The following is a 13,993-nucleotide window of genomic DNA, read 5'->3' as shown; positions in this document are numbered from 1 at the left end:
ACAGGGCGCGCGGAAGGCGGGAAGTCGCGGAGGGGGCGGGGCCGGAGGCGGGGCTCATGTGGGTGGGTGGGGACGAGGGAAGGGGCGGGGCTAGCTAGCTCCTCGCCGTCACGTGCCCAGCGAGGGGCGGGGCTTGGCCCGCTGTGCCCAAGGAGGGGCTGTGAGGGCGCGCGCCCCCGCGCGGGGCGGGGCGGTGGCGCGGGGAGGGGCCGCGCGGGGGGCGCGCGCGCGCGGCCCCGCCCCGCCCTGCCCCACCAGGTGAGGCCGGTGGGGGGGGCGGTGAGTCGGGTTGGGGGTGCGGGGGTGGCTCCGTGTGGGACCTCGGGCGGGGTCCGGGGGAACCCGGCTGGGGCGCCGGCGCTGCGCCGCGGGGATGACCGAAGGAGAGAGCGGTGCCGCAGCCTCCCGGGATCCGCCGCGCCCGGGAGTGCCCGGGAGGCTCTGGGTGCGGCGTCCGAGCCCCGGGCGCTGCCGCCCCGCAGCCCCGCTCGCCCCACGCGGGCGCGGCCCCGCCGCTCCCGCCTGTAGCCCGCGGCAGCGACGTGGCCGGCGGCAGAGCCGGGCGGGTGGTGCTCGCTCGGCGGAGAGGTGGGTGAGTGTCCCCCCGCGGGGCCGGAGGTCCGGTTCTCCTCCCTCCCGCAGGGCTGGCACGGACCGTCACCAGAGCCCAGCCGGCAGCCGGACCGGAGGGATTGTCCCCCTCCTCTCCCGCGCGGTTTTTCAGGCCCCGGGGCCCGTTAACGGGCCGGGCGAGTAACGGCGGCGCTGGAGGCGGCGGAGGCGGCTCGGGTGCTGCTCCAGCCGTCCCTGTGCCTCCCCCGCCTCAGTGAACGCCGGATCATCCTGGAGGTGCTGCTTTCGCTCCGCTTTTGTAGCACTTCTCCTTGCTGGGATTAGGAGCAAGAATACTTAAAAAAATATTTAAGAATAATAAGCGTGTGATTTATTTAATCCTTTTAGCTGATCGGCACTCCATAGATGCAAGTCTTATGGGAAACCAGCCTCTTTCTGCCACCTTCAAGAGTCCCTGCGTATATACATTGTTTATACCCCTTTGGTGGTCCTCGTAGCATATCCTTCTCTCCTTATCACTCTCAAAAACCAGCTGAAGGGAGGTTGCAACCAGGTGAGTGTCTGTCTCTTATCCCAGACAACTAGAGACAGGGGGACACAGTCTTAAGCTGCACCAGAGGAGGTTTAGGGTGGACATTAGGAAGAAGTTCTTCACAAAAAGGGTGATTGGGCATTGGAATGGACTGCCCAAGGAGGTGATGGAGTCACCAACCCTGGAGGTGTTTAAGGAAAGACTGGAAGTGGCACCTAGTGCCATGGTCTGGTCAACAAGATGGTGTTCAGTCATTGGTTGGACTTGATGTTCTGAGAGGTCTTTTCCAGCCTAATTGATTCTGTGATTATGATTCTGTGATTCCCTTTTTTTTTTTTAAATAAGAAAACAATAACTGTAGAACGAGATTACGGCTTGTGATGTAAGCATCTTTATATTAATTAACACAAAGCAGTAAAATACACTTGTTTCACCTGGTTTAAACAGTTTGCAGAAGTACTATTTATAGTGTGTTTTCATCTTGCCGTCCAAAGGGCATTGACAACGAGACAGCAGAATGAAGTTTGAGTGCCGCAGTCGATTTATGTGTTGCACCAAGGCAATCAACCAGACCTTTCTGCTTGGAGGAGTGTTTATTGTCTTGGGTTCAAGTAGAATCCTCCTGATGAAGTACTCTGCCAATGAAGGTACTGTTGGGCAAACATGGTGCACCTCAAATAAGTAAGGGTTGATGTTTTGGGCTAAAACAGATACACAAAAACCCTACTTTTCCACCTCAGAGTTCTTTGCATAAACATCCTATTATATGTATAGGGACATGTGTTTCTGCACTGAAAAGTCTCTGTATAATCACTGATCTAACATAAAATGATAATTTGGGTTGTAGGGTATATAAGCTACCCTTAAAAGATGAGGCAGTGAATTATTTTATAGCTGATTTTTCAAAGACTAAAGTGTGTGTAAGCACTATTGATGGTACATGTCTAGACTGAAATAGTTTTATTGCAACAGGCTTAGGAGAAAAATGGTATCATAAAACTGACTAGTATTGCTAGTCCTGGAAAAAGGTTATGTCATCCTGGAAGCCATTTTTTTTCTGAGAGTAAAAAATACCATAGTGCTCTTTGGGGAAAACATTCCTGCTTTTAATTTAATTTTATTTTTTTTTTAAAGAGTGATGTTCTTGAGTTCTTACAAAAAAGTTCTGCTGTAAACTGGGACCAAATGAGGAAAGATTTCAACCTAGAAAGGAGGCTATTCAGGAAGTTATATATCATAAAATTTGGAGTATTTGTAATGAAAGTGCTGATATAGCCTTTTGCATTTATGGAAACTGACCCAAATTCTGATTGGGATGGTTAAAATAGGTTCTTTCTCGGATCACGAATGCAAGAGTCAGAATCTCATTGTGTACTCTCTCTGATTTGCCTAATCCCACAGATAACAAATATGATTACCTTCCTACAACAGTGAACATGTGTTCTGAAGTAGTAAAACTGGTCCTGTGTGTGGTGTTGGCACTATGGAAGAGGAAAAAACGTAAGTACCTATGTTTAAAGTAACTAAAATGTGTTGACTTTCTAAGTTTTGATTTCCTTCAAATATGTTCGTTTTGTTTGGGATTTTTTTAATGATAGATGACACTTTCCATTACCCACAGATTTTGCATTGCAGGTGATTTTTCGTTTTTTCTTTCTCGACTTTTCCATCATGATGTAAAAACCTTGCCATAACTGTGAGAGATTGACCTCATAGCATTTTAAAATGGTAGAGAACAGATATTTCAATTGGAAGAGGGTGTCAGGCACTGGAGGCTCATGTTAAATTGAACTGTTGTTTTTGTCCGTGGAACAGTTATGGCTTTGGCAAGCTAATGAAATTTTTACCTCCGCAATTTGGTACAGACTTACCTAAGACAGTAAATATATTCAGTCAGTGTTTGCCATCATTGGCTATTGCTGATTACATGTTTTCTGGTTTTCTTTCTTTCTTTTTTTTTTTTTTTCCTTCCAGATGTCTGAGTTTTGCTGAACTCAATGTGTCGGTGCTTCAGGAGAGGATTAGATAACATTATATAGTCTTAAATGTGTGCTAACAAAGTACTTCTGTCATCAACTCTAGAATAGTCTAAGGCTTATCACAGTCTTCCTCCTAAAGTTTGTGTCCTGAATACCTAAGTAAATGTCATTCTTTGTGCTTTGTCCTTTCTTTCTTCCTAGTGAGTTCTGGTTTAATTTGTATTTCTGGCATTACTGGCTGACCTTTGGATGCTCTATGAAGGGACCCACTGTCTGTGCTGTTGTTTCAGTTCTAGATTTGATCAATAATCAACAGAAAAATCATACCCAGTAATGATGCCGTTATTACGTGGGGACTCTGGAGTGCTTTTTGGCCCTCAAAGAATGGTTGATACTTGAATTTTTGTTCCCAGTGATAGGGGTAACAGGATCTGTGACATTTTCTCTGCTGAGGCAAGAAAGTGAACATCTATAGGCACAAGATTGCTGCTCTAGCTGTGTATCCTGCCCTGGAACTGCCCTCATCTTGCCAGAGGGCTGTGATACCTTAGTTTTTAATGACCAATGATGTTCCCGAATAGAGAACAGTGGTACCTATACTGTTACAAGGGAATGGGCTTTTGATAATAATAAAGATGTCTTTATTACTGATTTCTTTTCCTTTCAGAAAAGAGTTGTATGGATCATCCCTCTGAATGTCTTTCCTGGAAGAATTTATGTAATTTGATGAAATGGTCAATTCCTGCCTTTCTTTACTTTTTGGATAATTTGATTGTCTTCTACGTACTGTCCTACCTCCAGCCAGTAAGTACACATATACTGAATAAAGGAACTTCCAATGTCTTCGTGGTAGGTAATACTGTTCTTAGACTATCTACTGTTGTAACACTGGCAAGGCAAAATTTACTGGTGAAAGAATAATCTGTTACCTGACCACCCAGACCTTCCCATTCTCTTGCCCACTGCTCAGCGTTGTACAGCTTTTAGCAGAGAAGAGTCTTTGTATTTTCTCCATCTGAAGTGATTTAGAAATTTAAAAGGCTGAATTGCTTAAGTACTGGGCACTGGTTTTTTACTTTCCCTCCTTTGGTTTCTTCAACTCTATATTTTTCTTTCAATCCATTTGTTCATCTTGCTCTTATTTGAACTGCACTTTTCTGTGGGGGTTTTGCCACTTTATGTATGTGACATAAAGTGAGTAAATGTAATCTCACAAAAGGAGTAAGTGTAACAGGAACCGAGGAGAGGAGGAAGAAAACTTGACTTAATTTTTGTATTTGATAGTTATGTTAAGGCACAAAATTTAATTTGTACTTTCTTCTAGCTACATTCATCTTTTTGAGTGAATCTGCATATGCTGAGGAAATGGTACAGTTTTTGTGCTTTCTTTTAGTTTTGTACTATGATACTTTTTGGTTCAGAATCTACATTTGAAATAAGATGAAAACAGATGGTTTGTGCTTGCTGTAAAGTACTGTGGCTGCCCCTGTTGGACATTAAAAGGAAATGGTTTTCTGCCTTCTCTTTCAGAATTTCTCTTTAAAATATTGTCCTTTTAGGTATAGATTTCTGTTGGGGACAAGCTAGTCCGGAGTCTAGAATAGGACCCAGCTGAGAAAATCTAATTAAAATGAGGAGTTGGGTATCTTAAAGTAACATGCACAAATGCTTGGTTCTGTGGTTTGGTGTCTGGGGTTTTTTGTTGGTGGATTTTTTTTTTTTTTTGTTTTTGTTGTTGGTTTTTTTTTTTCAGTTGGTTGGGTTTGGGGTTTTTCAGTTTTAGGAAGGAAATTCAGCTATAATATTTGCCAGAACAAAACCTGATATTTAGGAGGTTGCATAAATACAATTGCGTCCTTAAGCAATTTGATTTAGCTCAGTTAAGGTAATCTTTTGTAGTATGCACAGCTTTTATTTTGCTTACACACCCCCCCAGACGTACCTTGTCTCTTTCCCCTCAGAGCACTGGCTATAAGATTCCTCTTTTTAGAACTTTTAGCATCTTTAACTGAATATATTCTATGATGGTTAGCTGAAATTGTAACATTATTAGGATAGACAGGTATTAAAAGGGATAGCTAGATACTCGTAAGATAGAATATCTTGGCAGCATACAAGACTATGAATGTGAAAAGATGGAGGCAAGATGCTTAAAGGGATTTGGCTGTATCTGACTGAATTTGGTTTCATGTGAGTTTAAAAACAAAGTAGGTTTGGGACTAAGTAGTACCTGGGTGAGTAGTTGCTTGAAGTATAGAGTTGCTTTGCTGAGATTTTTTTGCTTGAGGCTTCAGTTATAGCCATGGATATTTTAGTGGCTAAATTTCCTAGTGATAAGACTTAACATTTAAAGAGTTTGTTTGTGACATGGAAATTAGTGGCATGGAGATCTTTGATATTCCTTTTCATCTAGGCCAGAGGTCCCTTGAGGCTTCAGAGAACAAAGCAACTCAAAATTAGTTGTTTTTAACTACCCTTCTTAAGATTTTGATCATGTTATGTTACCAGATGTTGGATGGGGAGCTTTGACTGTAAAGCAAAACCGGAGTACACATGGAATGCTTTTACATTTTGCATCAGAATCCTTTTTTCCTGAATGGTTTCTGCTAGATTTACTTGTTTATTCAATATTTTTCTCTTTCCACAGTCTTCATTTAACATGAATACTTATTGAGTTTTAATTTTGCAAGGTGCAAAATTTGTGTTTTCTTAGGCAGATATCTCTTGTGTCAGTCGCTCCTCAGCTTACTCGAGACCCTGTGTTGTGCTGTTCCATGGGAATTATTATTCATCAGATAGTTTGTTGGAATAGAGGGGAATGAAGATAATGGGAAAAGGTTCTGTGCTTTTCTTCTGGTAAATGGGAAAGGCTCTGCTCTTGCAAAATTGGGAATGTGGAAATGCAGATGAGAAAACTCAAGACAAAGTCTGTGTTTTGTACTCCTGAGTCCATATATGCTTTTATGTAAAACTGTCTAAAAAAGTGAGTTCACTATAAGGATGAATTGGAGGAAAGACTTGAGATATTTGCATCTTTTGTACATGTACTGACTACACAGGGCAGGCCTGAATAACACACAGTTTCCAAAACATCCCAACCTCCAAAAAGGTTTTTTTTTCCTGCTGGTCCTGGTAGATTCTGATCTTTGATGGTAACTGCAGTGCCTGAAAGAGCCTCTTCTGCATCCGGTGTCCCAGTATAGAGTGTCTAATACAGAGACAAAACAGACAATCCTTGCCACAAGGAGTTTGCAACTTGGGATCATGGCCATGGATTAGGGCACTGACATTATTATACAGTTATTCCCAAATTAGACAGTAGCTTCAGAGTTGTCTTCAGTTGTACTTTGAAATAGCTGACTTTTTATTACAGTTGCAGTCTTGAAAATTCATGTCAAGCACCTCCTTACCTTTCATAAATTATGCAGCAAATGCACTTGACATACAAGAAGTTTTATTTTCTGCAAGTGCCTTGTCCAAGTCTGGGATTACCTGAGCGCTGCAAATAGCAGTGCAGCCAGAAGCAGCCTAACCTTTTTATTCTTTGCTTATTTTCATTTTGGAGCAACTTCCTCCTTTGTGCTGACGCAGCTGGTTTTGCAGCTGAGTGGTCAGCCTGGCTGGGGAACTGATCTGATAGAAAACTAAACTGTTTTCTGTTAAATAAGTTGTCTGTTGCATTGGTTTCCTCACATCTTGGTTTCAGTACAGCTTTCCCCACTACAGTTGAACTTGGGCTGTGTGATTTGCATGAGATTTTTGAAATGGGCCTTGAATGTTATTTCATGGGTGTGTTATTCTACCACTTGGGTGAGGAAGAAAATTCAGTACCAGTGCTTTTCACTCTGTCACCTTGCAGAGAGGGGAAGACTTGAAGTCTGTAGGTTTTTGGTGTCCCACTGTGTCTGGAGTATAACTTTATTCCCCTTTTTCTCTTTCAAGGCAATGGCTGTACTCTTCTCAAATTTTGTCATTATAACAACAGCTCTTCTCTTCAGGATAGTACTAAAGTAAGTAGTATTTACTAAAATAAATGAAATTTTTGATCTTCCTAGCCTTGATGAAATTAAGTTACATTTCAGCTCTTGATGGGAACAGTAATTCTCTTTTCTTGTGGCTATACCAGCTTGGAGAGATGGTTTTGTTTTCTACATCTGAAGGTATAGGAAATATTCGGTTATTAGGACTCGCTTCATATTTCTACACATTTGTTCAACTCTAATAGAAAACAATCATGATTATATAGTCATTGAATGGTCAGAATTAAGTTTGTGTACTTTCATTTATACATTAAATCTTCTATTTCATGATTACCAGTACTTCTTACCCGTCTGTTGCAATGTAAATGTGGTCTAGCAGAAGAGGATGAGATCTGTACGAGTGTCTTTGGTGTCAGTCCTGATGAGTTTCTGGTCAACTGCCTAGTATGTTTTGAAAAGCTATTATACGTCCCTTCTTCATTATTCATGTGACAAAAGCCAAACTCTGTCCCGTGTGTTGCACTTTGCCTGATTTATGCTCTTTATGATGTGATTTAGATTCAGAAAAGACTGACAGGGAAATGGATATTAACTTTACGATCTAAAATTTGCTTGTGTTGAATGTGGTGCAAAGATGTCTTTCCTTGCAGGTGTTAATATACCAAAGCAGTGTCTGACAGTCTGACTTGAAATGCTTTTTCTCGGTTTAGTTTTGTGTCTCTTGTGGTGTCACAGTTCGCTTAATCTTCCAAATTTTTGATTTTCACCAAGATAAACAGGCTTTGCTTGAGTGAAAAAACAGTATAAATAATTCTAACAGTCTTATAAATTACAGTCATAGATTTGTAAGAGTTACCATCATAAAATGCTAGAAAGGGGCACAAAATCATGGGGGAAAAGTGAAGTGTAGTGCAAGTTTACCAAAGAAATGATGAAATTATTTGAATGTATGTGATTTTATTCATCAGACCAGTATTCTCATGGAGACAACAGTTGCTTTTAAGTTGTTGGGCAATCAGTATCTAGAAATAATGGGATCTTGAAAGAGTTTCTTTTTCCTTATCTCTTCAGGATACTCCATTTTGTACTTCTTTGATTACCAGGCTGGACCCCCTTTGCCTTCTAAAATGTGTTGCGTTTTGGCATTTTACTGTTAATTCTGAAAAACTTCTGAAAAGACTTTTCTTTGTGCCTGTCTGTCTCCTTATCTGTGTGGCATGATGTCTTTATGTGGTTTATAGACCTGGTTCTTCTGTCATTTAATTTATGCCACTGTGTTTCTAAATTTGGTGGCTCTTTTTGTCCACTAGGCGAAGACTCTCTTGGGTACAATGGGCATCTCTGGTGATTTTATTCCTGTCCATCGTTTCCCTGACTCGAGGAACTGGAGGCCATCAGCAAAGCTTGGCTGCACATGGATTTCATCACAGTATGTTTTTTAGTCCGTCTAACCACTGCCTTCTCTATACTGGACCTGAGGAAGCATGCGTGGAAAAAGGCAACTGCGTAGCACCAAGTTTCCTTCACAGCTTCCAATGGAATGTCACCAATACCATGGCAGGAGCATTGAAACCTCTTCGCCTCAGCCTGGGCCATCTGCTTATTCTAGTGCAGTGTTTTGTTTCTGCCCTGGCCAACATCTACAATGAAAAGATGTTGAAAGATGTGGATCAGCCTGGTGAAAGTATCTTCACGCAGAACAGCAAACTCTATGCCTTTGGAGTGCTGTTCAATGGGCTTATGCTGGCGCTGCAGACAAAGGACCGGAGGCAGATAGGGAACTGTGGCTTCTTTTATGGGCACAACGTCTTCTCCGTGGCTCTTATATTTGTCACAGCTTTCCTGGGGCTGTCTGTAGCCTTCATCTTGAAGTTCCGAGACAACATGTTCCATGTTATGACTGCTCAGATCAACACTGTCATCATCACCACAGTGTCTTTCATCATCTTTGACTTCAGGCCTTCTCTAGAGTTCTTTTTGGAAGCTCCTGTAGTGCTTCTCTCCATATTCATCTATAATGCCAGTAAAGCAAGAGGCCTGGAATATGCCAGTCTGCGGGAAAGGGGAAAACTCGTCAAAGGAGATGGATGGGAGAGGTCGAGTGGGGTAAGGCTTTTCTGTACTTGTCTCCCATGGTTTTCTCTTTTGTTTCACCTCCATTTATGCTATGGAATGTTTGGAAGACTCATCTTGGATGTGACCAGACTCATCCCTCAACACCAAAGCTCCTCAGTATTTCTTAAAATCATGGGTATTGCTTTCCATATGCTACTTTTTGAAATCATGAAGCCTATGTAGGCGTTGCTTTCCTGCTGTGACTTTAGGCAGTCCTGTGAGCAACTTCAGCTTTGTACAAGTTCTTTCTTGAAAGCTTTATAACCAAGACAGTTTACTTGCCCAGGGCATTCAGAAATTGGAATTGCTGCCTGGGAAATAATTGTATTTAAGTAGAACTGATAAATCTCTGTAGCTTAGCCCACGTCATGAAGGGGTCAACATGTATGATGTTAAGATTCTTTCTACCTTAACAGTCAAAGATAGCTGAAGACAAAAAGGTAATATTCAAAATACTGAGTTTTAACACATTTTTTTCTTCTTCTTGCTAAATATTTCTTCCAGGCCTGCTAGTGGTTTTTGTTCTAATTTGAATAGTGATCTAGTTAACTAGTACATGTTAGGGAGGGCTCGCTGTTAGATCTGTCCGTCAGCTGAGCTGAGCAGTGACCTGAGGGGAAGGGGTAGTGTCTGTGCCTTCACTCTGCCTGTAGGGACGGGTTGTGGATACGCGCTGAAACCAGCAGAGAGCACTGTCCCCACTGAAGTCTTAGAAACACTAAACTTGGAAGAGAGATTTTTCAGAAATTCCACAAGGTGCCTTTTTAGGTTGTTGTTTAATGAGCAGTAAATAACACAAAGTTGTATATTTTTGGTGTGCCAGGTGTCGTCTATTTTAGCACTAACAACTGAACAGCTGTGGTAAAAACAAATAGCACTGTGTGAACAGGCTAAGCCAACTGTATCTTGGGTTGCACCAAAAACAGCAGAAACAGCAGGTCGAGGGAGGTGATTTTGCCCCTCTACTCTGCTCTCATGAGACTCCCACCTGTGGTACTGTATCCAGCTCTGGGGATGTAGATCTTCTGGAGTAAGTCCAGGAGAGGGCCACAAAGATGATCAAAGGGCTGGAGCACCTCTCCTCTGAAGACAGGCTGAGAGAGCTGGGGCTGTTCAGTTAGAAGAGAAGGCTCCAGGGAGACCTTATAGCACCTTCCAGTATCTAAGAGGGGCTGGCAAGAGAACTGGGGAGGGACCTTTTACAAGGGCATGATGTAGAGATAGGACAAGGTGGCATGGCTTTAAACTGAAAGAGTGTGGATTTATTTAGATTAGGAAGCAATTCTTTCCTATGAAGGTGGTGAGACACTGGAACAGGTTGCCCAGAGGAGTTGTGGATGCCCCATCCCTGGCAGTGTTCAAGACCAGGGTGGATGGGGCTTTGAGCAACATGGTTTAGTGGGAGGTGTTCCTACTCATGGCAGGGGGGGTTGGAACTAGATGATCTTGAAGGTCCCTTCCAACCCAAACCATTTTATGATTCTAGGCTGTTTTAGGCAACAAGTCACTACAAAGTATTAAAGATGCAGGGAATGTTTTTATGAGCATGTGTATCCTAAACCTCATAACACACTGATGAGAAATTTAAATTACAGCATCTTGATTTTATTATAAATGATGCCTTCAAAATAAACCTTGCCCTTTTTTTTTTTTTTTTTGGTGTTAATAACAAGATGACTTTTGCTCATGTTGTTCTCTTTTGCTTCTGTTTCCTGTAGGATGGAGAAGAATTTGAGAGGTTGAACAAGCCAGGCAGTGACATCGATACAGATGAAGATTCCCTCTAGCATGAGGCTGGCTCAGAGGAGTGCTATTGCTCATAGTGAGAGAGAGTTAATCTTTTATTAACAGGGTTGTTTTTCCCCACTGGCAGACTAATCGAAACTGTTTTGGGGCTGGATCTCAAATGTGGTTGCGGACAATATTCAAGCTGTATATATGGAGATTTGTATTCCTCTGTGCCTGTCTCCCAGTGTCTGGGGAAGTGAAAATCTGGAATGCCTTTGTAGCAGCTGGTGAATTTTACATGCAGCTTATGTGGCCTAACTTTGAAAGAGCTTGAATAAAACAAAAATGTGTTGAACAGTATGAATGCATCATAGGGTCTTTTTTTTTCGTGTTTACAAAGGCTTTGTGTAGAGGCTTAGTTTGCACTGGGGCCACTATCTGAAAACAAATATTATGCAGCTACAGCAGTGCCCTTCAACATCTGGAGCACTGAGCAAGAGGGTACAGGTGGTACTATTATCTGGTGTTGCTCCACCCTGTCAGACTGATAAGGTCTTGGATTAATTTTGTAGAGAGAGAAAACATTCTGCAGAATGCCAGGCATAGTGATCTTGGAATTGCCGTTGAGGCATCTGCTGGATTGTATTTTGAGTGAGACGAAAAATTAGCGAGGTTCCAAATTATTCAGAGAATTTTGAAACTGGGAAGGGAATGGGGATGCTGATAAGGGATTCTTGGTATGTTCCGAAAGCCTCTTCTCTCATAGCAGAAGAAAACATGTTGGTTTATAATTTCCTCCCTTCAAAAATGTGTCTTTCATAGTTGAAAGATACTGTCAGAAGAATTTTTAAGAAGATAAGCAATGAGTTCAGTGTCAGAGTCTCATACCACAGTGTATAGTAAGCAGTTAGTGATGCATTTCTCTGGACTGAAGACAGTCCTGCCTTTGTTCCCCTCTGCCATTCTGTCCAGGCTTAGTATATAAAGCTTACTTATGTGTACTGTATTATATTAATATAGCTTATTGCTATATTAATTAACTTAGCTCCTGTCATTAATCCATCAAGAGGGGCAGCCTATTTCCATGTGTGACCAATGACTGTCAAATCATAAAGTATGAATCTAAAATTATTATTTTTTCTGTATTAATTTTTGTCTAGTATGTATTAAGAATAACTGTACAAAATTAATTTACTGTTGTGGTTGAAAAATCTTTTGCATCTAATTTCATTGTGCATGGATAGTAGGCCATTTCAACACAAGGAACCCTAGTTGTCTGCATCTGTACTGAATAGGAAGGCATATTTCAGTGTAAATTCCAGAAATGTAGTTTTTATTGGTTTATGATGACCTATTTGGGGAGATGAAACTTGGAAAAGAATGCTCAAACTGTTGAAGACTTAGTGGCAATAAGACTTTTTTTTCATTGCATACAGCTGTGCAATATATACCTGCCTGAGTTCGTTGTCTCTTTCAGTCATAGCAGGTATTTCCAAGAAGAGTGAAAGTACTGTTAGCTTTAGATTGCTTTGCATTTACATGAGCAGTAGTAGTTTTTTACATGAAGTAAAAGCAAGTTAGAACATAGAAATCAGCCTCATCCCTGTAATGACAGGGCATCAAACCTAAGATGAATGTCATCTGTACAGATGCAAACATATGTTTGACCTTCCTGCCTGAAATATCAGCATTAAGAGAAATGAGATATAGAAATGACTGATCTGCAACTGTTATAAAGTGCACTTAGTTCTTGCTTTCAACTCTTGTCCTGCTGAATGATTTTCCCCTCTAATTTTCACCAATGCTATCCTGTGTGGCTTACTTGACAAAAGTACTGGTGATATGATTGTTGATCAAAGTGTTTACTTGCACTGTGGAGTTGGTCCTGTCTAACATGTAGAAATCTTTCTTTTGGCTTCAGGTTGGAGGTCTCAGGGAGATTATGTTGGATGGCCAGGCAGGTTTCTTAAAATAATGGAGGAGAACTGTATATCTCCTTTGCAGCAGCAGGAATGTTAACGGAGGCCTAAAAATGGGTAAGGATTTGCATCATCTTAGCAGTAAAATAGTGTGTATAGTAACCCAAAAACATAATCATGCAATTTTTGGCAGCAGTACTACTCATGGCAATGGTCAAATTTAGTATGTAAATGAGATTTGTCAGAGGAAGTGACTGTGAAGGATTGTCAGCTGGAGAACAGCCCTAGTTAGCAAGGGGGAGCAATTCTCTAGAGTTACACATCTCAAATAGATCATGGGAAATCTTTCTTGATTAAGTATTTCCACTGTATGGAAACTTCTCCATGTTGGAAAGCTTAACTATATTTTGCCTTAAATGACAATAGGGAAATTTATGAGGATATTTTTGGAGAGCAGCATTAGTTTGGCACTCATAGCATTTAATGAATACATTGGGCAGAGAGCTTTTTCTGAGCTTTGATTTAGAGCCCAGATTCACAAACATTTGAACTTAATTGCTGCTGAGGATGTTATGTTCCTCCCTCCAGGTTTGAGGAAATAGTTCACAAAAAATCCCAGGAAGAGAGGTGTGTTCATGTTTCTCTTGTTTATAACAAGCCAATTAAAGCAGTATTTATTTTGGTTAATTTCAGCTATTTTGTGAATGTAGCAGCTTCAAAGACAGACTGTGGATGAAAACAGCCATCTTGGAGCTGAATCAAATCTGATAAATATGTATTAAAAAAAAAGTTTTTCTTTATCATATGGAATCTTCCCACAAGATCTGTAGGAATGGGATCTTCAGCTCAGTAAATCTGTCCATGAAGTGATGCTGCAGGGACAGATCCAGTGCTTTGGGTTTGATTTGTGTTTTGCCAAATGAAGTGTTCATTTGGAGTATTGTAGCTCCTGAATGCCTATAGCCTGCAAGATAACTACATGTTGTCATTGAAAGGATATTTTGACTTGGTGTTCCTTCTGGCTTTGCTTTTAGTTTTCCACAGGGAGAAGTAGGTTGCAAAATCAGGATTTTAAATAATTGCTAAAAGTTACTGGTAATTTCGAGCCATTTTGTAATGAAGGCAGAAATGGGCACCAGAATGTAGAATGGTACAGAGTCTTCCTCG

At 41.4% G+C, this 13,993-nt stretch overlaps 1 protein-coding gene across 4 annotated transcripts in view; it reads left to right on the top strand.

The window, feature by feature from the left end:
- Positions 1 to 197: 197 nt before the first annotated feature.
- SLC35A5 (solute carrier family 35 member A5) overlaps positions 198 to 13,993 on the top strand; it is a 66,520-nt gene continuing 52,724 nt past the window's right edge. The window contains exons 1-9 of one of the 4 annotated variants that reach the window (XR_001877854.1): positions 722 to 849; positions 961 to 1,126; positions 1,600 to 1,752; positions 2,507 to 2,605; positions 3,752 to 3,888; positions 7,027 to 7,094; positions 8,375 to 9,170; positions 10,898 to 11,001; positions 12,829 to 12,943. Coding sequence is in view for 3 of the 4 variants with exons in the window: in XM_017833989.1 (XP_017689478.1) it covers positions 1,623 to 1,752; positions 2,507 to 2,605; positions 3,752 to 3,888; positions 7,027 to 7,094; positions 8,375 to 9,170; positions 10,898 to 10,966 (1,299 nt within the window). In the remaining variant the exon portion in view is untranslated. Of the gene's footprint in view, positions 259 to 508; positions 589 to 721; positions 850 to 960; positions 1,127 to 1,599; positions 1,753 to 2,506; positions 2,606 to 3,751; positions 3,889 to 7,026; positions 7,095 to 8,374; positions 9,171 to 10,897; positions 11,268 to 12,828; positions 12,944 to 13,993 lie in introns of those variants that run through there. The other 3 variants (XM_017833989.1, XM_017833990.1, XM_017833988.1) reach the window with 3 other exon arrangements.

The sequence above is a fragment of the Lepidothrix coronata genome, unplaced genomic scaffold (genome assembly GCF_001604755.1).
Source record: "Lepidothrix coronata isolate B3197 unplaced genomic scaffold, Lepidothrix_coronata-1.0 Scaffold226, whole genome shotgun sequence".
NCBI lineage: Eukaryota > Metazoa > Chordata > Aves > Passeriformes > Pipridae > Lepidothrix > Lepidothrix coronata.
This window is presented reverse-complemented; position numbering and strand designations above follow the sequence as displayed.